This window comes from Natrix helvetica (assembly GCF_964273705.1).
Source record: "Natrix helvetica genome assembly, chromosome: 2".
Classification (NCBI taxonomy): Eukaryota; Metazoa; Chordata; class Lepidosauria; order Squamata; family Natricidae; genus Natrix; species Natrix helvetica.
Genome location: NC_138552.1, coordinates 253,840,971 through 253,867,047, shown reverse-complemented (window position 1 = coordinate 253,867,047; position 26,077 = coordinate 253,840,971). Strand labels below are relative to the sequence as shown.

The 26,077-nt window shown below is 40.9% G+C and overlaps 1 protein-coding gene across 4 annotated transcripts in view; it reads left to right on the top strand.

Moving 5' to 3' along the window:
- The first annotated feature begins 1,457 nt into the window (after window positions 1-1,457).
- The window catches only part of BCL2L11 (BCL2 like 11), a 39,093-nt gene continuing 14,473 nt past the window's right edge, over window positions 1,458-26,077 (top strand). Inside the window, exons 1-2 of one of the 4 annotated variants that reach the window (XM_081940336.1) lie at window positions 1,458-1,553; window positions 9,558-9,986. In XM_081940336.1, coding sequence (XP_081796462.1) covers window positions 9,581-9,986 — 406 coding nt within the window. In that variant the 5' untranslated portion in view covers window positions 1,458-1,553; window positions 9,558-9,580. Of the gene's footprint in view, window positions 1,554-7,965; window positions 8,130-8,309; window positions 8,640-9,557; window positions 9,987-26,077 lie in introns of those variants that run through there. The other 3 variants (XM_081940338.1, XM_081940337.1, XM_081940335.1) reach the window with 3 other exon arrangements.

Here is a 26,077-nt window from a genome sequence, read left to right as displayed (position 1 = left end):
AGGGTGTTAGCTATTCCTGCCAGCTTAGTATCATCCTCAAATTTGGTAAGTTCCCCTTCTATTCCCTCAACAAAGTTGTTTATGAAGATATTGAAGAGTACTGGGCCTAAGATAGAACCTTGTGGTACTGCACTGCTTGCTTCTCTCCATGTACCTGACAAGCACATTCCTTGACTTACAACCATTCATTTAGTCAACATTTGATGTTGCAACAGCACTGAAAAAATAACTTCTGACTGCTTTTCACCTCTATGACCATTGCAACATCCTCTTGGTCATGTGATAAAAATTTGGGTACTTGAAAGTTGGCCTCTATTTATGACAGTTGCAGTGTCCTGGGATCATGTGATTACCATTTGTGACCTTCCAAACTGCCTTCTGACAAGCAAAGTCAAAGAGGGAAGCCAGATTCACTTAACAACTGCATGATTGACTTAACAACTGTGGCAAAAATGAGCATAAAATGAGGCGCAACTCAACTGCCTTGCTTAGCAATAGAAATTTTGGGTTCAATCATGGTAGTCTGTTCAGGACTACCTGTAACTACTTGATAACAAAAGTATGTGCACATACCAAGTTACTAGGAGAATATTTTTTATAATATTACAACCCTAGAAACCCAGTATTTAACTTCCTTTAAAATATACATATCTATACACAAATTCATTTTTAGCATTTTTGGTTTGTGCTCTTCAGTTTACCCAGACATCCTGCATGAATTTAAATTCATAATTTTAGAGAATTGGGGAAAGAAGAAGGACCCAAAGGGAGGCAGTATTTGAACCTATTAGTTCACAGTTGTCATCCTTATTTAAGATGATCCTTCCTCAAGAAGAGATTGTCTGAAATGGTGTAGGGAAGTGGGTCTCAACCTTCCTATGCCGAGACCCTTTAACACAGTTCGTCATGTTGTGGTGACCCCCACCATAAAATTATTTTATGTTTTCCGTATTTTTTCAAAAATATGTGTTTTCCGATGGTCTTTGGCAAACCCTGTGAAAGGGTCATTCGACCCACAGGTTGAGAACCACTGGTGTAGGGGCTCCTGCTTGAGCAGAGGATTGAGCTAGAAGACCTTCAAGGTACCTTCCAACGGTGTTATTCTGTTATCCTCAAGTCACCTCCTTAGACAATGGCAAAGAGAGTTCTATGCTGTACTGCGTGCGTGCGTTTGTGTGTGTATCCGCACGTGCGCTTTTACACGCCAGTCCTTCCGTTAGGACATATAGAAAGCACCACCTCGTGCAAGAGCTTTTCTTGTCCCGACGAGGCAACAATTTATTAATTACTTAGCTCGTTACACTTGCATTGTCCTGTGAAGGAAGGGGAGGCGCTCGTGAGATTCCTGCCTCAGGTGAGAGGAGCACCTTGACCGGAGGTGGATGGGGGAGAAAGGGGGTGAGTGCCGCTTATAAGGTAGCGGCGAGTCCCGGGCCAGGCTCTTCGGCTCTCCAAACCAAATAGCCCGACTATGCGAGGGAGAAACTCCGCGCCCCCTTGAAAAGAAGGAGCACTCTTTTTCTCGCGAAGAACCAGTGGGGGGACTAGGCGAGGTAAGGGAAAAGCCGGAGCGCCTCGGCGGAAACTTTCGCGCTAATGTCTCCCGAACCCTTGTTATTCCCCCGCCACAGACCCGGCTCATCCGCCCTCGCTCTCGCCTCTTTTTTCTCTCTCTCTCTCTCTCTCTCCGGACGAGGCTGCTCGCTTCAAATGATTGGCTACCGAGGCCGGGTGCCAGGCAGGCGGGAAAGTCTCGACCGCAGCTTTTTGTTGCTGCTGTTGTTGTTTTGCGCGCGCGGCGAGGGCTGGGAACAGAGCCAAGCAAGCTCTGCAATTGGGAGTCCCAGCGGCTTGGAAGCCAAGCTCTCTCACCCCTCGTCACCCCCCCACCCCAATCTCCTCCTCTCAGTCCCAAATCCGAAGCAAGGATTGGCCACATTGGGATTGGAGGCGAGCAGCGAGGAGAGGTGGTCTGTCTCTCTCTTCCTCCCTCCCCCGTCCCTCTCGCCGGCTACCGAGGCTCGCGGTGGCGACTTCCCTGCTAGGCGCAGTCGGCCTGAAGCGGAGGAGGGTCAGGGGCCTTTCAAAAGCGTGACAGTGCAACGGATGGGGGAGACTTTCAGGAGTTTGCGGATGAACTGTAGCTCTCCAGATGTTGCTAGCGGACAGTATTTGCCGTGCTGGCCCGCGGGGTCGATGCTGAGTGAGAGCCGCTGGCATTTCTCCTTGGTCAGAATGTGGCGAATCCCAGATTGCCCATCTCTCTAAGGGAGGAAGTTAAAACGATTTGGTAGGTGGGCTGATTCTGTTGATAAAGGTATGGGGAGGTGGGGGAGAAATGTAAGTTCGTTTAAACATTTAACGGCACATGTGCTGCCCCTGTAGGGTACTTCCCTACGATCTTCAAAGCAGGGGGGAAAATAAAGTTGGGTGGAGAGAAAAGACGGTTCTTCAAAAGATTGCGTGTGAGAGACAGAGGGAGAGAGGGGGTTGTTTACCTTATCTTCTCTGTGTTGCTTCGTGTAGCACTGTGGAAATGTTAGGGTGGAAAGGAGAAGCCTTTCTATTCCAATTATATGAACTTGTAGTTTTATTGGTAACCATGCAGAAATAATTTGCAATTTCCTTGTAGGATTTTTAAAATTCTTAGCCCAGTCTACATCCTTGTGTTTTCTTGATAGTCTCCTATCCAAATATTAATCACGTTTGACCTTGCTTAGCTTTTTTGACTTGACCCAATCCAGTTTGTCTAGGTGCTGCCATCTGCTGTGACACAAAATGTAATAATGGGTACTAATTTAAATTATTTCAAGAAGGGATTAAACAAATTCACGAAAATGCTGGAGTAGACTTTTTATCTTACACATCTTCCAAAGACCTCGTAACAGTACAATTCCATGCAGAAAGTAAGGCTGAGAAATATTTGAAGCCAACCCTCAAGTTTGTAGTTGAATGGGGGTGGGGGTAATTAATCTGAGTTTCTTATGTTGAGAAATAGCACTTCTGCAATCTTATCTGGGTTACTTATCATGCAAAACCAAATAAGGGTTTGGTGTAATGTGTGAATCAAGTAAAATTTAAATATGTTGAGGCAAGGCATGTCTTGATAAGATCAGCACAGCTTGACTTTGTGTGAAAACAGAATATAAAGTGTGGGGTTCAGGCTGGATGAATTTGGTGGAATACTGTTGTGAAATGAAGTTTGTACTCTTAGTTGTGAGAATGAAATGCAAGACTGATGAAGAGGGTTTCTGATGTGGTAAAAGCAAAAGGATTGGAAGAAGGAAAGATGGCATGGTATGTCACAACAAGTCTTTGAGGGGCTTAAATTGGACAGGATGGGAGAAAAGGACACTTTCTGAAGTACTGTATGGCTGAATCTCAACAGTGTTAGCTGTAGTAGAGGAACGAATGAATGGATTATGTACACTATATTGCCAAAAGTATTTGATCACCTGCCTTTACTCGCATATGAACTTACTGTAAGTGACGTCCCATTCCTAATCCATAGGGTTTAATATGACGTCGGTCCACCCTTTGAAGCTATAACAGCTTCAACTCTTCTGGGAAGGCTGTCCACAAGGTTTAGGAGTGTGTTTATGGGAATTTTTGACCATTTGTCCAGAAGCGCATTTGTGAGGTCACACACTGATGTTGGACGGGTTTACGTGGCCTACCACTTCGTGGCTGAGTTGCTGTCGTTCCCAAACACTTCCACGTTCTTATAATACAGCTGACAGTTGACTCTGGAATATTTAGGAGCGAGGAAATTTCACAACTGGATTTGTTGCACAGGCGGCATCCTATCACAGTTCCACGCTGGAATTCACTGAGCTCCTGAGAGCGACCCGTTCTTTCACAAATGTTTGTAAAAACAGTCTGCATGCCTAGGTACTTGCTTTTATACACCTGTGGTCATGGAAGTGATTGGAACACGTGATTCTGATTATCTGGATGGGTGAGCGAATACTTTTGGCGATATAGTGTAGCTCAGTAAACCACTGTTCAGTTGACTATATGTTAACTTGTTATGTGAACCCAGCTACCATGTAGAGTAGTCAATGTGCTAATTGCTGAGGTCTTGTTTGGAGATTATGAGATGGTTGTTCATACTAGTTGCTGGTGGATAATCAGTGCCACCAATGCCAAACAGTCATTTTACTTTTACAATTGATATAATTTATGACTTTCACACTGTTAAAATCATATTAAAGCAAGGAACAATTTAAAAATAAAGTCAAATATTTTAGAATGTAAATCAACATTAAAATATTTATAAATTTCTACATACAAAACAAGTAATATAGGACAAGGAGTTGCTATGAGGAAAGCTGGATTTCCTCCCTCCCCCTTTTTTTGATGAAGTGTTTGCTGATCAATGGAGTGATGTAATCTTGGTAAGAATGTAATGTGTTAAGATGAATTGAGCTGGGGAGGTTCAGAGAATATGTTAAGACAGAGAACAGCAAAAGTGACAGAGATTCCATATTGAGAGGGAAAAGAATTGGATTGGGCTAGATCATTCCAATCTAATTTAAAAGTATCTCAACTAATTTGCTGGATGATTTCTGCTGGGAAGAGGAAGGAGGAGGGTGGCCTTTTGATTGTTGGTTCTCAGTTATTTTTGAAAATATTAACTGTAGTATCCTCCAGGAGTGAGTCTAAGTGAGAATTTGTAGCACTGTAATAAAGGGATTATAGTCTTTTCTGTCAGGCAGCTTCCAAAATAGCAGCAGAACGCTGTTGCTCAGCTTGTGGCATTCAAGCTGCAGAATACTGCAGGGATCTGTCTGTTGGGAAAGTCATTCAAAGATTTAGGCCACAATACCATCAATATTCTGATGACCGTTTTTTACTTTCCCTCTGAATCAGATAAGGCAGAGCAGGGGTCCAGAAAGCATGCTGAGGTACTAATGATGAGATATTCCCAGGCTCACAGGTGAGAACACACCCTGCTCTGGATGATCTGCAGTGTTTCAGAAAGAGCAAGGAAGGATTTATTGCTATCCAGCAGCCAGGTTTAAGGTGACCTGGACCCTGTTGGGTAGGGAGGCCCTCTTAGAATATTTGTGGGCTGCTCTGAGGATTATTCAGGCTTTCTAGTAAATAACACAAAATTCACTTCAACTGGACACTGACTGGGTTGGGCAGGCTGAGGTGCATAGGGCTCAATCTGGAAGTATGATCTTGGATGAGTTTGAACTGCTGACTATTGTGGAAGTGGATAGGGGTCTCTGTGCTGTCTGTTTGGCCACCTGTTTTCTGAACCCAGATCTTTCTGGGCCATAAAGATGGCCAGGAAGATGACCTGCCATTAGATCCATTCTATGGTATTTCCCTCTTTGTTGAAGGGAGTGGTACCTCATGCCTTGAAAGCAGCAGTGATATGACCCCTCCTCAAGAGGTCATCCAACAACTTTCCCACAAATTTTGGACAGTGTTTGACCAGTCTACAACTTTGCCCCTGGGGAGGGCACTTATAGAGAAGGTAGTCTGTCTGCAGCTGAAGAGAAACTTGGAGGAAATGGATAATCTAAACCTATTTCAATTTGGTTTCAGATCAGGAGTTATTACTGAGACAACCTGTGTCTCAGGTTGTCTATAACCTGTTTAACTTTGTTTATAACCTGTCGCAGAGATAGGATGGAGGTGGTACATCCATACTTGTGCTCTTTGACTTCTAAGTGGCTTTCAATATTATTGACCAGTTTCCTTTTGAACTAGTTCTATGTGGTTGTCTTCCTTTCTCTGGAGCCAGTTCCAGTTGGTCTTGGTTTGAGGGATGAGATCACTTCCTAAGCCCCTTGTGGGTTTTACTGTCTCTCCTCCTTTTGCATAAACCATTGGGTGAGCTCAGCTGTTGGTTTGCAATCATCAGTATACTGATAATACCTCACTATATTTTTCAACCATGGGCTGGCCAAATGAGGCTGTCACCGTTCTGTTCCAGGGCCTGGAGGCTGTGAGTTTTGGATGAGGAGGTATTGTTTTCAACTGAAGACCAGGGGTCTATAAGTGTTAGGACCACCTAAATCTGGTTTTTTTAAAATTTACACATTAGGTTGCATTTTTCCATTTAAAAACAATGCAAAATCTGGGGACTGGCCTGGCTCATACCTTCTGCACAATGAGCAGTTGGCTAGGAAGGCCTTTATTACACAACTTAATGTCATGTATCAGTTGTACCATTTCTTAGATTGGAGACTTTTCAGACAGTCACTTTTGCTCTGGTCACCTCATGACTTGATTACTGCAATGTATTCTGTGTAGGGCTGTTCTTGAAAAACAAGAGGCTCCAACTGGTCAAGATCACAGCAGCAAATTGATATGCCTGTAACACCCCCATTTTGGGACCCATATTGGTTGTCAGTTTGTTTCCGAGTGTGATTCAAGGTGCTGATCATAATCTCTAAAGTCCTACATGGCACAAGACCTGGTTATTTGAGGAACTACTGTCTCTCATCATACTGCTTGCCAGTTCAGTTGAATAGGATTGGCATGCTTCAATTTTCTTTGATTAAGCAGTGTCATCTAATAAGGACTTTTTCTTTGTAGAAATACCTACCCTGTGAAATCAGGCTACCCTGAGATCCAGATAGCCCCCACTCTTCTGGTGTTTAGAAGGAGTGTGAAGATACTTTTTTCACCCAGGCCTTTGGCAAGGAAGAGTGAGACTTTGTTTTGTTTCAGTTCAGTCTGTTCTTTCTTTCCTCCATCTTTCCCTCCTCTTCTTTTTAATTGGCTTTATTGTAATTTTGGTTGTTGTAAGCCTCCCAGAGTCATTGGGAGTCAGGCAACATAGAAATTTGATAAATACATAAATACGTTATGGGACATCCCAATGTTTTGGAGGTTTCAGCTAGTGCAGAATGCCTGGTTATGGTTTGGTACTGTGTGGTCAAAATTACATTCTCAGTGATCTGCCTCTGATGTCTATTTTGGAACCTACCTCAAAATACTGATGCTAATATGTAATGCCTTAAAAGCAACATTAGACCTAGGTTGGAATTTTTAAAATATATATTCTGCAATGAAGATCGTGGTATTGAGAAGTGTGGGGGACAAAAGTTCTGGTGCTGTGTTTAGCTGATGCCAGGAAGATGAGGGCCTATTTGGTGATGGTGCCATCATTGCCACTCAACTTCTCTGTTGAAATCCTCCTGCTTCGACCCTCAAGCATGACTTGTAGTTCATTTCAAAATCTGCACCTCATTATCCATATGATTATATTTTGGCCTCTGAAAGCCTTTGCTCCTGACTATTTTGCATTGTGCTTTTATTGTGTGACAAGCTCTTCCCAATGTTTAGGTGATAGTCATCTAAATACAAATCATGTTCATTGGTCATGTCTACTCTTCCACAAGGCTAGAATTCTCTCCCTGGACAGAATGAATCATCTTGGGGTGTGAAGCTTCTATACCAGGGAGGAGGTGGAGTCTGGTGGTTTATTTTTTGTATATACGAAGCTTGTTGTGGAGGGAGTAACAAATATCGCGGGGTGCGGCTGCCTCTCTGCTTTTGTCAAGCGAAAACATTTTTCTCTACAGAAACGGGTTGCCAGTTGTCAGGCTCTCGGATTCTTCTTCGTTGTTGCTGGCACGTTTTAAGAAGGGAACTGGAAGGTGGGCGTCCATAGAGAACGCGAGGCAGAGCTCAGCGTGGCTGCTGCAAGTCAGCAGCCTTTCTCGAGCGCGACTGCCGTCGTCACCGCGGCGGCTTCAGGAAGCTCCTGAGGACATAAGGAGGGAAGGAGCAGGGCGGGCCGCGGCGCAGCGCAGGGGTTGTGGCAGGCCGCGCGTGTGTGTATGTGTGTGCCTCCCCCCCCCCCCAGCATATAAATGTAAACAGTGCCCTCGCGCTGTGGGCGGAGCTGGGCCGCCTCTAACGCGCCCGGATTGGCCCTGCTGCCTTATTTTTTATTGGCGACGGGGAGGGCTTTCTCTCCCTTTCCCCCGGAGAGGCAGAGCGCGGGGATCTTGCCGTCGCTCGGTTGGCTGCTGTTCGGTCCGCGCGGCCAGACGCCAGCAATCTCCGAAAGGAGCGCGAGCGTGTCGCTCACCAGCCGCCCTGGGCGCCCGGGGAAGAAGAGTCCGGCTCTTGCCTCCGTGATGATTCAGAAACCCTGACGCGTAAGTACGGCCGGCGGGGGGGGGGGGGGCGGAGGCGGGGGGCGGGATTGGGGGCCGGGGGTATGTTGGTGTCTCCACCCTCTTCTCTGGCTGTCCCCTCCCCCTTTGCGTGTCTCTTTCTGGCTCTGTTATTCTCCTGCCTTGCACTCGCGCTCCCTTTGTTGGGTTTTCGGTGGGAAGCGACCTGTCTCCCGCGGCCCCGCCGCAGCTCTCCCTCTGGTGTCGTTCAGCAGCGAGGGAGGGGCTTTCCCGAGGCGAATGGGGTGACTTGACCGTGGATTTCTTTCCAAGTCTCGGCGCGGGGCTGTTTCCCCCGCACCCCCTCCACTCGCCCCTTCCCGCACCATCACCTTTTTTGTCCCCTGCTTGCGATGGTTCCCCAACTTGGTGGTGGATGCTGGGCTTGCGCCGGCTTTTTCTACAACCTGTTGTTGTTGTTGTTGTTGTGGCTTGCGTGAGCGCCGAGTCCAGTCGCGGGACACGGGCGTTTGAACGAAAGTAAATAAAAAGGTGAGTTGGAGCGCGGTAGGTGGGTGGGAGGCAGGCAGCCTGCGACCCTTTGCCTTGCGACCGGGGTGACCTATCGTTTCTCGCGTGTGCCTTTTTTGCTCTTGATTTCGTCGCCTGCTGAACAACAAACTCATTGAAGAGTGGATTTTCTAAAGGTGCCAAGTGAGACGTTTCCTCCCCCCCCCGCGTGTAGTAAAGAGAAGGATTTGATCGTAGCCGTCGAAGGATGAGGGGAGGTGGAGTGAACGGAGGAGCACTTTGCAGTGTACAAACTATTGTGACGCACTTTTACAACTGATTGCTCTTGCCAAACCTTCCAGACTTGCTGTGATCAGCATATTCGATAGAACAATGGAGCGAGAGCCTGGCCGACTTCCCCGTCCTGCACAATCACCGCATCTACTTCTAACATTTCAACACTGTATCTGATCCTCCTGTATAGAACTTGGAGGGCTGGAGGGTGCGGATCCCGAGTTTAAATATTTCACCATCACCCCCTTTTTTAAAAACAAAACACAACAAAAGTCAGTTGGCTTCTCCCCCCCCCCCTCAAAAGATCAGACCTTGGAATATTGCTTAGTTGGCCCCCAGGTTTTGTCTTACAAAACTTTTGTTACTCTTTTCTTTTCAACAAGCCTTTTTACCCCCTGAGAGATATTGGATTGGATTATAGCAAAAACACCTTTATCCATTACTAGTCTTTTATTCTTAAAGTTTGACAAGGAAGGAAGGCTAATTAATAGATTTGAAACCCTGTGGTGAATGTAAAATGTCATGGAATTTGCATTGCTAATATATTGATAGTGGTTTCTATCTATTGCAAGTCATCATCACTGTTATCAAGTTTGAATGAACTTTGTGTAATTTGAGATGTTTTTCTCCCCCCCCCCTTTTTTTTTTTCCCTCTTCTTCTTCCAGGGTTGGGGAAAAAGAAAGACCAAATGGCAAAACAATCTTCTGATTTAAATTCTGAATGTGAGAGGGAAGGTGAACAATTGCAGCCTACTGAAAGGCCAGCTCAGCCTCATCACCTTCGGCCTGGGGCCCCTACCTCCTTACAAACTGAATATCAAGGTAATCATTTGGGTGAACGGGACAGTTCATCACCCAGTAGCCCTCAGGGACCACTGGCACCACCCTCCAGTCCCAGTCCATTTGCTACCAGATCCCCATTGTTCATGTTTGTAAGAAGATCCCCACTGCTGTCCAGATCCTCCAGTGGGTATTTCTCTTTTGACATCGACAGGAGTCCTGCACCTATGAATTGTGACAAAGCAACACAGACTCCAAGTCCTCCGTGTCAAGCTATCAATCATTATCTAAGCGCAATGGGTAAGCAAGAGCATGGTAAGAAACTTTTACACTCATCTTTGAAATACAGTCAATGCTTCCTACTCCCCTTTGAAGCTGTGTTTGTGGTTTGGAACTTGGGTCTAAGAAACAATTTGTCTTATGTAGTACTAGACTTCCAGTTCAAAGTGAGCTATTCTGATTAAAATGTTGGATGGAGGAGATCCAGGTTCAAATCCCTACCCAGCTTTCAAGCTCATTGGGTGATCCTGATTTCATCATTTTCTTTCAGTTTAAGCTTACTTTGTAGACATAAAAATAGGGCAAATAAAAAAATGAAGCTTTTTGAAGGAAAGGTGGATACAAATGTAATAAATGCTAGCATTTGAAAATTTTGCAGTGAACCCTCATAATGATGACTAAGGATAAGAGTACTGACTAATTTATGGAGTTCTTTGTAAGGCTCACCAGGTAAAATGAAATGTTTTGACAAAATGAAAGTAATTAGAATGAAAATAAAGATAACTTTTCATAAGGATAACTTTTTGTGATATAGAAAAAAAAGAGAAAATCCAAATAAATCAAATTGATTTAGAGCTTGTTGAAAATATAATAGTGTCCTTTTGTTTGGAAGGTATTTTAAATGTTTGTGGCTTTGGAAGAAGTAAGATCTAAATTGTATTACTGCATGTAAATGTCATTTGCAGTGTATGTGTTTGAAAATGACACAGTAGAATGGAGATAATGGTCAAGGATTACAATACAATACAATAGCAGAGTTGGAAGGGACCTTGGGGGTCTTCTAGTCCAACCTTATACCGTTTCAGACAAATGGCTATCCAACATCGGGACCATAGTACGCTCAGAAGTTTATTTTAAATCTTTATTCATTTATCACAAGTGAAGATCACAGTCTCACAGTTATTATCCCAAGGATGGAAGTTTCCATTGATGCCAAAAAGCACTTCCAACTTAGGGCATACAGCGTTGAGTGCCAATGCTATTATCCAGAGTAGGCCTGCTGTACCTATTCATTCCCTTACTGAAAACTGGAAGAAATGGGAAGCAATGTGTTTATAGTCTCTATAGTTTGGCTCATGATGAGGATTATAATCAAAATGTCCAATGAGCTTCTTGGTCCTTTCTTTGCATCATTTAGAAACATAGGAGGATATATCTGCCTTATTCCATGTAGAGATTTTGAATTTTACTCATTCCACTTTCCTCCATACTTATCCAATGGGTTTTTCCTAGTTAAAATGAACTATAATTGGCTTCTGAGTGAATAATTGGTTTTTGAAACATTTTTGAATAATTTGAGTAGAGGCGTGTGGACTTACTGAGTTTTAAATTTTCTTTTATTATATTGAAGATTTTGTTTAAATCTTCTATTTCTTTTTCCTGAAAAAATGGTGGATGTGTGCTTTCAGGTAACTATACACAGTTCCTGAATGGGATGTTGAACCATTATTGCTTTAAACTGCACCAATCTTCCCCTCCTCTTGAAATAAATAAATTGGTTATATATATTTTTTGAAAATGAAAATGTTTAATTTTGTTTGCTAAGTATCTTTAGGTCATGTAATAACCTCCCATAAGGCACACAAACGCATCTAGGAAAAAGAGCATGTTTGTTTGATGGTCCAGTCCAATAGTCTTTTAAGAAGAGGTTCTTGTCTAATGAAAAATTAAAAGGTTAACACTAATTAGGTGTTTTGCCAATTGATTCAAGTATGTTCCTACTTGATTCCCATTTGGGGTATATATGCATGAGGTGTTGTAGTGCATCCTATTCCCTGTGGTTCAGCATAGCCGATTTCCTGCTTTGAGTGCAGTGTTTATATAGCATTAAACTAGGAGTAAGAGAAGCTACTTTGCACAGATATGCACTTAAGCCAGTGTACTCCCAAGAGCATATATCCTTTTTAAAGTGGCTTAGGCATCTTAGCCTTATATTGCAGGCATGTTTACCTTCCACTTTTTACCATGGAAACTGAAGGTACTTCCTGAAAGTTCCACCAATCAGAATCTAGAGAGAGAAAAAAATCCCTTGGTTTTTAAAATAGATTCTGCTGGGGCTTAATTTGCCTGGCATAGCTGAAAGAATAGAATATTGAATGCATCTCAGGAAATTGTAAAGCCTATTGATTAGGTGGTAGATGGTGATGTGTTTGTGTGTGTATGTATACACATACACACACAATATGTAAACTATAAAATGAGTGGATTTTTTTCTATTTCAGATAAATGTAGTGCAAGCAGTTGTTACCTTTAATTATAGAAGTATTGTAGCATTTTTAAAATATTGCTTTTTCTGGTGAGGAAGTGCAGTAATGGGGAAAATTACACTTACTGAATCTCTGCCTACAGCTGTTAAAACAGAGGAGCTTTGTTTGGGGAGAGATGGCAACAGTAGTAAAGAATGAAGTTAACAAGTAGAAAAGGGGCATTGCATGTTATTGGAGGTCAAATATGTACATTACTGAGTATTTTAAGCAGCCTGCTTGTATTGAATTGGTTAAGCCAGTGGTTCCACTAGAAATGATTGTTTTATTTCATTTGTTGCCCTTTTCCTAGGAGTTGGGACTTTATATAATATGTGAAAGTAACAGAAGAAAATATAATGTATCATCTTAAATTCTGCTATTAAATGAAAATATATTAAGTATTAATGTAGAAGATAGATTTATCCAACCTCTTAAGGAGAAAAATCCAATTTTAAGCAGCTATACTCAATGCTATATTATCTTCTTTGTTGCTTAAATGTTATAGCTATTCTTCAGTTTTGTTCAGATACATAAAAAGGTACCATATAGAAGCTGGTCAGGAATTAATTTTCATTCCCACAGAAACTGGATCCAGAAGTAATGGGCATAAATTGTAGATACTTACCTTGTTTCCCCAAAAACAAGATCTCCACGGATAATAAGCCCAATCGGGCTTTTGAGCGCATGCGCTAAAATAAGCCCTCCCTGAAAATATTGCAACATAGCAGAAGCCATGGAGTGACCACGCTCGCCACCTCCTGCACCTCAAAAATAATAAGACCTCCCTGAAAATAAGGCCAAGCGCTTATTTCCGGGGTGTGTGTGTGAGTGTCAGAAAATAAGACCCTGTCTTATTTTCGGGAAAACATGGTAGCTTTATTTTAATATAAGGAAAAAGCTTTCTGATGGTGAAATAGTATGAATGTGGAATAGTTACTTTGGAGAGCAAGTTTAGTCTGGTGGTTAAGACACCAGGTTAGAAATCAGGCAGCTGTGAGTTCTGGTTCAGCCTTAGGTGGGGAAGCTATCTGGGTGATTTTGGGTCAGTTTCTCCAGTACTCTTATGTCTGCCTCAGGTGACAAGCCGGTCTGTCAGTTCTTTTCTCAGTTGATCAATCAGCACTCAGTTGATCTGAAAAAAGTGGACCCTGCCAGGAACTACTACTAAAGAAGTAGTTTACTTATGATGTTGTGGATTCTTCATCCCTGGATGAATCACTCTCATGGATGGTCTAATTGGTTTTCCACCACATTAGGGAGGGTTGAACCCCATGGACTTTTCAAACTCCATTGTCCTATGATTATACTGTACAGATGTATGCTGTAGACAGTACACGTAGGATTTTTAATGTAAACTGTTTTTGATGTAAGAGTTTATTTTCCAAGTTGAAGAGTTTTATATTCTTGATAAAGTAAGTTACTGCACTAGAACAGAACATAAACATAGTTTCAGAGAACTATTTGGGAGATATAAGGGCTTCCGTGATGTCAAGCCCACCTTCTACAGATATTGTAGAAATAGTGTAGGAGAACAAAAATTAGTGTTTGTTAAAGTTCAGCAGACTAGGAAAATGGCTTTCCATCAGTATACGATTTATAGACTATGTAAGACCTATATGGGACATAGTCTGGATGGATCCTGGCAATCAACAATTATTCTTCAAAGGGATGTTTTAGTTTACAAATTTCTTTAAAAATGAATATGGGCAAGGGAGTTTTCAAAACATTAAGTGAAAAAGAATTGCATCTTTTTATGAAATTCAAATAATGACTGTAAATAATTTCAAACTAATGATTACTATAAGCCGTGCAAACTTGCCATAGTCTAATGATTTGTGAAGATTGTCAAGTCTTACAGTGTGGTTTTTAAAAACCTCAAAGGAGATAGCTTAGAACTACAAAATGACAGATTTGCTCTTGTCCTAGCTTTTATATGTAGTTTTATTACTCAGAGCCAGTTCTTAGGATTTCTTTCTGCCTTTAAATCTACAACTTGATTTTTTGTTGCTTTAATGTAAAGTTTTTTAAAAGTTATCTGTGCTAAAATATTGCAGAAAACCTCCAACAAATGACTTGTGATTATCTTAAACACAATTTATTGTTTGTTACCTATGTATGAGAAATTATGCACAATAAACCATTTAGAATTAACTAGCCAAGTTAAGTGCACAGCTTCTTTCACTTAAGTAACAGGGATTATGAATTTTAATCATGTTCATTTATGATGAGTTTAAATAAAACATTTATTCTTGTGTCATTTTTTTAAAAAAAGTTCTGAATATCATCTTTTTCTTGCAACTTCAGGCAAAGTTTTATCTGGGTTCAAAATGATGAAGGGGGAGGTATATTTGCATTGTGCAGCTTATATAATCTTCATATTTCAGGTAAAACTGATCTTATGTTTGAATTCTTTTAAAAAAACATTGCTTTCCTATTTTCAATAGGAAATAGTGCTTCGCAATGATGATCCTAATTGAGATACAAATATATTATGAGTCAATTGAATATTGAAAAGTCATTTGAAATGACACAAGAAAGAATAAAAAAACTACACAATTATGCTGAAGGTGTAAATTAACTGAGACAAAAAAGGAAGTTTGTGTTCTATATTGCTGCCCGGCTGGTTTGTTTTCTGAGATTATTGCAAGTTTGGTAACAAGCTCACTAAAACCCTAACCCTAACCCTAAAAAGAATGCCTACTTTCACAGAAGGAGCAATTTTCACATCAAGATGACATACTGTTTATGCCAAATTATATCCAAAATTTCATATATGATAAACAAGGGGAAAGATAACTTGTTTTTTTTTAAAAAAAACAGCTATGAGATGGACACTATTTACATGCACTTATTTCTGTAGATTGCCTAAATAATATCTGGTGAATACAGATTATATTCTTCAAAAAATTGGCACTGAACTTTTTATTATGCAAGTGCTGTGAAAAACATGAAAGATACAATATTTTTTAATATATTTATTCAACATTCAGTTCTGTGTAACACCCTTGCTCAAATGGCCAAAGTATTGGCATAGATTTCAAGTTGGTGAAAAATTTACACATAAATGATTTTTGCATTATAGATAATCCTTTTGTCATATTTTCCCCCTCATAGTTCTGCCTGTCTTAAAAAAAACATTTTTGCAGTTAGAAGTAACTGCTTCTGGTTTAATGGGTTATGTCTTGCATAAGGAAAGTCATGGCAGGGTTTTCTTTTTTCTTTCCCGGGTTGCTGTTGCTACACTTCCTGAAATTCACTAGAGGTCCTTCTGACTCCAATCCAGTCTGTGTTGACAATTGGAAGCGCAAACCGTACTTGCTTTGTGGGTAATAGCTGAAGAACCTTTGTGCCAACTCTTGTTTCTTGAATTGTTTTGTAGAGGTGAAAAATGAGAAGGGGTAAAGGAAAAAGTGGGTGATTTATTTTACCTGTTTATCTCAGCTGATCTACTTTGACTAATTGACTTGCAGAACAATATAATTAGATTCTTACTAGGATTTTCATCCTGAAAAGAAGATGCTCCAGTTTCTCAAGTTTTTGAAATGACTGGCATTGTATTTGATTTAGATGCTTAATAATAGCTTAGAAGTGAACAAAAAGCAAACAGTTATATCCAGCATTTGTGCTTGGTTATGGAAATTTCATAATTATGTTTTTTTGTACAATGTCATTTTCAAATTCAGTATAATAATTAGCTATTTCTACAGCAACAGTGTTACATAGTAAAACACTTCAAACATTCCAGCCAACATTCACTGTTTGAATAGTTGAAGAGTTTAATACACCCAGTGCTTTTATATGATTACTAGATAATCTGTGACCCTTGGGTCATCGTTCCAGAGATATTTCCTTACCAGATTCCTCAATGCCTTCAACAGTGGCAGAACTTGTAATGTATCTGTGAAATTCATAAAAGTTTAGAGGGATATTTAGAGATATATCTGTCTTAAAAATAGCCCATGTTGAATTGTATAGCACAGTCAAACTTCAAGAGTTGACTACAGGAAATATATTATTTTTAATTATGTCATAAAATGCTTAATAAAATTTTCCAAATTTCTATTGCATGGGAATTATGGGTCCTGGAGTTTGAGCACTTTGGGTAAGTTAGCCCATTTGAGATAACCTTAGCTTAAAATGGTATGATGTACTGTTTCACCCAATTAAAAGTTACATTTAGTAGAGTTTTAGTAGTATATAGATTAATGTGAAATGAAGTACATGTGGCTATGCCTGTAATAAAAGAATCCTTGCAAAGAAACAAAAGAATGATATTTGAATACATAATACTTGGCTGGTTATAATGTTTATTTCTTTGCATTATCTTTATATTTGTGATAAAGAATTTGCTTTATATACAGTAGTGCTGTAAAGGATACTAATTCCTATACTCTGATGAGAAAACATGAGCTTTTAGTAGGTAGCATTTCTTGGTGTTTCAAGATATCATGTATATTTTCAGAATCAGTGTAACATTTATGAGGAGAATATAAGTAAAGAAAAATTTCAGAGCAGCTGAAGGCCAGGGAAGCTGTTGTATGAGCATTTTGTTTTCTTAAGACATTGATTCGTTCACAATATTGTTCAAACAGACCACTTTATGATATGGATATATTCTAAGAATTTTATCTCTTAGTCCTATATGGTATAATGGGCTTTCTAGAATAGTAGGCTAGTTTCATATTGATTTTATGCTTTTCATGCTATCTTTGAAATGAGTCAAATGTGTTTAAAATAATTTTTACATTTAGTTTCCTGTGTTTCTTAAATCACTCCACCATATTTTTGGCTCTTAGAGTGTTATTTGGTTGAATGAAAGAATCTGTTTCCAGATAGGAACTTTAAAGTGAAATTTATTAAATATTATTAATATTTTGTGAATATTGTAAAAACTGCTTTTTATGTCCCCTATATTTTGATTGAAGTATGTTTATTAAAGTGATGTAAATAACCTGTAAGGGTTGGTAAAAGCAAGTATGGAATTCATTCTCAAAGCATGAAGAGTTCAGCTCCATTTCTCAGATTACTGTGGCATCAGATTCCAGCAGCTGTTCAGTATGTTGCCTCCGATTAATGCGACTGTTGCCCATATGTGTATAGCAATTCATTATGCTAAGAATGTTGAAAGATTCCTGCCCTCTCTTTTCTCCAAGTTACTTGCATACCTGATCCATTCTTGTTATGTTCTTAATCGGATTGAGAACTATGTATTTGTATTATTTGTTACAAATACATTGAGAGATTGGTTATAATGGATAAACTGTTGAATTTTTTTTATACGTTTAGCACAAATAGGTTTTACTGCTTTCCTATTGGGTTTTCTGAGCTTGTATTAGCAATGCCTTGTGTGTGTTGAACACCTGTATTTCTCCGCAGCAGCAGCAGTTTTGGGGTTTTTGTTGGGGGTGGGAGGAAATAACACTTTTAAAAAAATAAAAGATCTTATATGTAGGATCTTCATTTCTTTTCCACTATATTAGTATTACTATATCAATGAAATCTTAAGCTACTTTCAAAATAAAATATAAATGCTCACAAGTCTCCTAAATTGCTGACAGGGTGTAAATTCCAATTCTAATTTTTGTAACGATTGTCATTTTTAATAGCATGCAAATGAGATGGTTATGTATTATCTTCTGCCTTTCTGTTGCATGAGACTGGAAGTATTTCAGAAGTATTTCAAGGACCATTTACTGATCTTTCCAGGAAATTCCTCACTTGACACAGGTTTATATATTATACAGTGCAAATGTTTTTAATTCAAGATACCCTGCACAAAAGTGATTTAGAGATTGGCAGATCGGGAAGGGATTATTGCAATAGAGAAGATAAGTTAGAAATAACCCCTTTGCTAGGTGCTGCTCTGGAGAGTCCAAGCATGGGTTAAATACAGCCAATCTGCCCAGGACTGAATTGAAACTTTAAGCCACGCCTCTGGTGCCGACTAATCTTCAGATTTTTTCAATTTAGCTAAGCCCAGTGGACGCACTTCCAGTTTCTCTTCATTCCTAATTGATTGCCTGGACTCTCTATTTTTCTATTTACTAAAAAAGATTCTATTCTACTTCCTGATTATTGGAGCAAGCGTGGTGGGTCTCCCTTTAATTTAATTCCCTGGTTCTCACCAATGTCAGCCTCTTTGGTGTCCTGGGTTCACTCGGGCACCTTGAGGCTGCAGGCAGCAGTGAGGGAAGGCGCATGGGTCGGCGTGCCGACACCAGCGTGATTGCAGTGATCCCACTGCGATTGTAGCCCCGCTGAGCCCTCCATTGCTGCTGACCGTACTTCTGAGTGAGCTTGCTGTTGGCACGGAGCCTCAGAGCTCTCCAGTGTATGCGGGTGGCCATTTTAGGTGGGTTGCATGTGGCGACGGCTGGGAGATCTCCTAACATCCATAGATCTCAAGGAGGCTTACCTCCACATCCCCATCGCAAAGCTCACTGCAGGTTTCTGAGATTCTTTTATGCAGGCCGCCACTACCAGTACAGGGCTCTGCCATTTGGCTTGTCCTCGGCACCTCGAACCTTTACAAAGATCCTAGCCGTGGTGGCGGCTTTTCTGAGATCTCGCCTAGTGCGCCTGCATTGCTATCTGGACGACGTCCTCATCCAGTCATCGTCACGGCAACAAGCAGTACAAGACCTGCAGCACACACTGCGGACCCTCCAACATCACAGGTTCTCCATCAACAAGGAAAAGAGTCATCTGCATCTGACCACCAGGCTGCAGCACCTGGGCGCCCTCATCGACACCACCAGCTGCCAGGTCTCTCTGTCTTTGGAACGCTTGGCAAGCATCAGAATCCAGGTGTTGCAGGTACTACACTCGTCATTTGCATCGGTGGTGCAGCTGTCACAACTCGGCAAGATGATTTCGTGCCTATCAATAGTTCCTTGGGCACGCCTTCATTCTCAGCACCTACAATGGCTCCTCCTGCCCTACCAGAGGGCCAACATGAGCAACTCTCAACAGCTGGTTCGAGTCTCACTGAAGGTACGTCAGTCCCTCCACTGGTGGCTGCCCCTCGCGCTGGCGAAGGGCATCCTCTTCAAAGAGCCAGACCGTCTCACCATCACAATGGATGCCAGTCTATTTGGCTGGGACGCTCATCTCCCCAACCAGATTGCGCAGGGCAGATGGTCACCACCTGAAATGTCCCACAGTATCAACTGGTTGGAATTGAGAGCTGTGCGGTTTGCACTCGTTCACTTTCGAGACCTCATCAAGTGGTGTCACGTGAGAATCCTAACAGACAATGTAGCCACAAAGGCGCACATAAACTACCAAGGGGTCGCCCGCTCCAGGTCCCTGATGGAAGAATCAGAGAGCCTGGGAAGGTGGGCAGAAAGATCCAAGCGAAAACATCTCTGGGGTCCACAACATCCAGGCGGACTGTCTGAGCAGGGCCACGGTCGGTCACTCGGAGTGGCGCCTGCACCAGGACCTGTTCCACCAGTTGTCTCAGAGGTTCGGCCATCCTCTGGTTGACCTGTTCGCCTCCCCGGAGAACACACACCTCCCTAGGTTCTTCTCCAGGTTCCACATCCCGCAAGCCGAGGGGGCCAACGCTCTCCACTCTCCGTGGCCACCGGGTCTGATGTACGCCTTCCCCCCATTGCCTCTTCTTCCCAGGGAATTCAGAAAATACTGTTGGAGGAGGCAGAAATTCTGCTCGTGGCTCCCTACTGCCCCAGAAGGACCTGGTTCGCTGACCTGGTGAGTCTGTCAATCCTCCTTGGCGGATTCCACAACACGAGGTCTCTCTCAACCAGAGGACGCTTCAACATCCAGAGCCCCAGTGGCTACAACTAGCTGTCTGGCACTTCAGAGGGACCTCCTAAGTAGGGGTAGCCTTTCCACTAAGGTCATTCACACCATTCAGGTGGCCTTCTACAACCAGAATATACAATGCCATGTGGAAATCCTTCGACAGCTGGTGCAGAGAACATGAGGCGGAGGCGACTACGGCTACGATTTCCCAGATCTTGGATTTCTTATAAGATGGACTTCACCAGGGCCTGGCCCCTAACACTCTTAGATGGCAGGTGGCGGCCTTGTCCATGATTTTGATGGTAGAGGAGCACTCTTCCCCTGGTCGTCATCCCATCATTCGCAGCTTCCTGGCCTCCGGTTGAGATACCCCTTATCGGATCTCAATGTAGTGTTATAGTCTCTCAGTGCCTCGCCCTTTGAGCCCCTCCGTTTGGCCAGCCTCAAACATCTAACATTTAAGACAGCCTTTTTGATTGCCATCACGTCTGCATGGCAAATTCCCGAATTGGCAGCACTGTCAATTTGCGAGGACTTGTGCTTGATTCAACCTGATAGAGTGATCCTCCATTTAGACCTGGCATTTATACCCAAGATCAATTCTTGGTTTCACTGGGCCCAGGAGGTCGTACTTTCGGATTTTTGTCCACACACCAAACATCCCAAGGAGAAAAAGTGGCACATACTCGATGTTCGTAGAGCAATATGTAGGTACATCAAACGCACGGCTGCCTTCTGTCACTCTGAATCACTTTTTGTCGTGTTTCAACCAGCCTCCCTGGGCCGCAAAGTTTCTTCTCAGACTATTGGCCACTGGCTACGGGCCTGTATCACCTCGGCCCACATTCTTCAATCTATTCCGGTGCCACGCCATATCACCGCACATTCTACAAGAAGCGCCGCCACTATGGCGGTCTGGGCTACCCAGGCACCGATAGAAGAGATTTGCAAGACTGCAACGTGGACTTCCTTGTCTCCCTTTGTTCAAAACTACAGACTGGACAAATTCGCTTCTACGGGGGGGGGGGCATTTGGGAGGCAAGTTCTCCAGGGCATTCATACCAGCGGAGAGACCTTGGATGCTTCTGCTTCCCGCCCTAGTGACACTTAGCTTGGGTATGTCCCATGCTTGGACTCTCCAGAGCAGCACCCAGGAAAATGACCATTGGCTTACCTGAAGGGTCCTTTTCTGGGTGCTGCGAAGGAGAGTCCAACCCCGCCCTGGGGGTCTGCTCCGCCAGTTGTCATATGGTTCTGTGGAACTTATGGATACTTGTTATGACTTTTGTTGACTTTGTTCCTGAACTTCTCAGCGCGCATTGTCCATGCCTTCATTGAAGAAAATCTGAAGATTATTCGGCACCAGAAGCGTGCCTTAAAGTTTCAATTCAGTCCTGGGCAGATTGGCTGTATTTAACCCATGCTTGGACTCTCCTTCGCAGCACCCAGAAAAGAACCCTTCAGGTAAGCCAATGGTCATTTAAGTTAATTATGCTTGGCAGAACGGTATGTTAAATAGATGCTTAAATATTGCCAAAACAACATTTATTAAAATTAATCAGAATTTTACTAAAACATTTATTATGATGACAATCTTTATGAGAGTAGTGATGTAGACATATTTCAAACTTTTTTAAAATTATGATTATCCTGAGAACTAGCAAGAATATGTATGTACTAGAACAGAGATACATTGTAGTGCACGATGGACATCTTTACAGTAATGATTGCATTGACATCATATCCATTGTTTAAATGTAGCTTCAGTATTTTAAATGGATATTATGACTTGAAAATATATTTCTATTTTGCATAACTAAATGACTTGACACTCCTAATCTTTTTGATCTTGCAGCCCAACAGAAAGTCCTTTATGAAAACCTCAGATTGATTTCATGGTTAACCACATGAATCATTTATATTAATTTCTTGACTTACAGAAACTGTCATTTAGAATCAATTAAGGTTTTTTTATACCTTTGTAGTCCCATAGGTCCCATTATATGTTTATAAGATTTTGGTAGCTAGTTGAACACTTCTGCTTTTGTCTGATTATGTGAAACTAACATCTTGTTAAGTGACATACAAAGCTTAAACAGGTGGCTCTCAATCTCTGATCCTCCAAGTTCTTGGTATAGTTTGATTTCTGTGTAATATCCAGAAATCTCACTATATAATTGAGGACAGTGTAAATCATTGCCTTATTTTTCTAATGAACTTCACTGGTTAGTTTTTGCCCAAATCTAATGAAACAACCTGCATTGTTCTTATATTTTAACATTGTATACTATAACATTTTTAAATTTAATTTTAAAATTTTTGTTCCTTTTGAAGAGTCCTTTCTACCACTTAAATTAGATGCCATGTTAATAAATACAAAGTGATACTATTTTCTTGGTCTAGTTAGTTTGATTTCATCCAGAAATCTCTGAGTTGCTTATAAACAGATCATGGGATGAAATTTTTTGAAGCTATACTTTATTTCTCAGACTGCTGAGGCACCTATTACTATACACATTCCCATTGGCAGAAATAGTAGTATTATTTTTGGCCAAGGTTGCTCTTAAGATTTGATTTTACTCTAATTTCTACTTTGCCAATTTTCTGCCTCAGGCATCAAAATATTTTGGCTGGCACTAGATGTCACGTACGTAACTTGAATACTACATTGGTGTTGGAACTTGCTTGAGTGGCATTTTATAGTTTGGGATTTTCTTATACGTAGCTCTGTACTACCAGGGAATGTACTAGTAGATGTGATATATTTGGATTAGATTTGGGAAGAATCATTTTTATGTTTCATTAATTCATATGTGAGTAACAGAACAGCAAATAGGATTATTTTTAGTGAAGTAACTCTATGATGGTTTCATTAAAAAAGGAGGGGGGGAAATAAAGTGTATACTGAAATAAAACATTAATGCTTTCCCCTCCATTATCCATTGGTTATGCAGCATAGTGGGAAGTATGAATTTGCATATGTTGGTATATTTTGTCAGTGTTTGGAGTGTTTTTGTTTAAAGAAAATCTTTAACAGTTTGCCTAACATTCAGCCTGTTTCAATAAGACTGGTTTGGTTTTTATGCAAGTTTGGCTATTTTACGTGCTGAAACAAAAGCTATTAAGATCTCCAGTGTCCTTTCACTTAAAGTTCCTATTCTCTGTGCACTTTCATCCAAAAGTCTACTGATGATGTTGTTTGTTTCAATATGATCTTGAATGGCTCAGCCAACATCTCTTCATTCATAAATAACGTATTTGTTTGGCTAGTGCAACTGAATACATTCAGAACTTGGAAAAGAATACTCTGAAGTAGTTCAAGGATTACAAGTATTCCACAGGCGTCCCACAGGAGAGGCAAAAAGAATCAGACCAAAAAATGTCACATTGTGTTGTTGTGATGCAAGCTCCACCCCTTTCTACACATGTTGTTATATTGCATGAATCGACAAAACAAGCAGAGCTTGCAGCACTGATGCTGGTTTTTTCATTACATCAAAAACAGTGTAATCCTGCAAACACTGCTGAATACTACTTTGCTTTGTCCTTTCCATTTCTCCGCTGTTGAACATTTTGATAACTATTTTGATTTCTATGATGGAACTATTAGTGTACAATTACATGCACAAGTATGATAATCAAATTTGAGTCAAGTAGTTTAATTTTAGGCAGCAAAAATGGCATTGTAATATAATTGTAGAAAGCCTCTCCTCAGATATGATGAATTAAACTAGTTCTTCTTTAAAATGATTGAAAAATTGAGTCAATCAGTATTGCAAGAGGAGTGTTGAATGAATTTCAGCTTACTAAGCAACTCACTAAAATTGAGCCTGATATAAACTTTTATTTTGAAACCTGATAATAGTCTTTCTCAACTATAATGTGAAAACAATACATTTGTAGACCAATGAAATGTTAGTTTGGCTCTGAAATATATTTTCCACCCAGTTTGGAGCCAGGCACATTTGCTTAACATTTTCACTGCTCTGCGAGTGATTGCTGTGAGATTGAGAGTTATGGTTATTCCCTTATGATCCTTTTAAAGTTTTTAATGCCAAGTTTGTGGAATATAATTTGTATAAAAAGAGCTGTAATAGTTGCTTATATTCTCCATTCATTTTTGTTGGCGGAAGACGTTAGACCAGAATCATAGAACTAAGAAGAGTTCAAAGGCATAGGAGCAAATGACAAGATGTGTAGTTATGATACAAATTATGAAATTGCATTATGACACAAGTATCATTTTGAGATTTGTTATGGACACTGCAGCTTCATGATAATGTTATCAGTACTCCTACATTAATACATGCTTGTAATTGCCAGGCAGTATTTTTCTTCCTCTTTATATCTAATGACAAACAGATACCAAGCAGTGTTTTTGTCCTAAGCAAGATACAAACCTTTATATACCTACATCAAAAATGATCCAAAAGCTTGATGTGTGGAACTCTTCCTACAAATGTAAATGATAAAGTCTTCTGCTATGATAGAATTAAAAGTACATACTTTCATTTGGAGATCCCCTTGCTGTTTTTCAGATGTCTAGCAAAAACATACATGCATCTCAAAACAATTAAGACTGCCTCTTGTACATCATAGGTTGTTTAGGTATGGTGTACACCATTGACTAGATTCAAATACAGTACCCATGAAACATTTGGGGCAAACTCCAGGAGACGGTGGAGGCCTATAGTGTGTTGTGGTACATTGGTCCATGGAGTCACAAAAGACATAGCTTAATGACTAAACAATAAAAACAGGCATAAAACATAATTTACAAATAATGGTAGCTGATTCCTGAACAGCTAATGTTCATTTAGGGACTGCTTCAGATAGCAGCCATTATCTTTGTGACCAGTGCCTGCATTTATAGCCTTTGCAGCATCACTCAGTCACATGTACCTGTTGTCTTATACCTGACCCCTTTTTTTTCTCCTCACCCTCCACAGAGCTGAGAGATTGCCTAAAGAGGATATCTATTCCTGAGCTGCTTTCCTCTGTGCTCCAGCACATCTCTAAAAAGTGCTAACTACACAGGTTAACAAGCTCGGTTCAGTTGTCTTAATTAATTGATGACAACCTTCAAGCCAATTGAGGCTGTGTCTAACACTAATAGGACTCTTAATCAGTTTCATACTAAAGGCTCTTAAGTGACTGGTGTTTTGCAGTTTCAAGAAAGCTACCACATTCCTTTCAATGTCTATTCCACATTGTGTATCAGCTTATCCTGAGGTAATCTTTTCCTCTCCAGTTAATGTATATAGATACTAATTGTCTCCTTGCTAATTATCCCAGCCCCAGGTTGAGCATTCCAAAGAGCAGAGGAAAGAGCTGTAAGATTTCCCTTTTACCTGGCTTCCTCATGAGTCAAGTTCTGGAAACCTTCACCACCATTTTGGACTCTCCCAGCTATTTACGAGTTGTATGTTTCCAACACTGCAAAGCAAAGGAAAATTAAAGTAAAGAAAAATCATGTGATTTTTCATTTAATGACTGCTTTGCTTAATGATTGAATCACAAACCAATTGCAGTTGCTGAACAAGGATAACTTGTATTGAGCCAGAAAAAAAAAGGACCACAGTTAGTGTGACGTATGAACCTAGGGGCAACCTAGTTCTAATGCAGTTCTTAAATTATCATGTCAATTTTTTCTCCCTTCACATTCTGCACTCTGAAAAATTTGCAACTACTATGTTATTGGAGTAATAACATTCCATGTTTTGCTGTACATTTTGTGCTGCAATGTGATGTCATTCTAGCCACATGCTGGCAGAAACATCTTCAGACAACCCTGGCTCAATGGCTTAAAGAAGCAGAAATGACCTCCACCTCCTAAAGTCGGCTATGACTAGTGGAGTAATACCCACAGAGGGTCCCGATATTATTGGAGAAACAGAGGAAGGAGGGGGGGGAATAAAGCAGAACATACGAGGAGAAATATACATTATTTTGTTATGCATCTTGGCCTTGGTTAGTAATTGGGCATAGGAATCAGTGTGTTATGCCAACCGCTTCACAGAAAAGATGAGTTCTGATGGATTTGTAAAGAAAAAAACAAATCATGTATATGAGTTTTGATGGTTTGCTTCAGCATCTATTTGCGAATAAGTT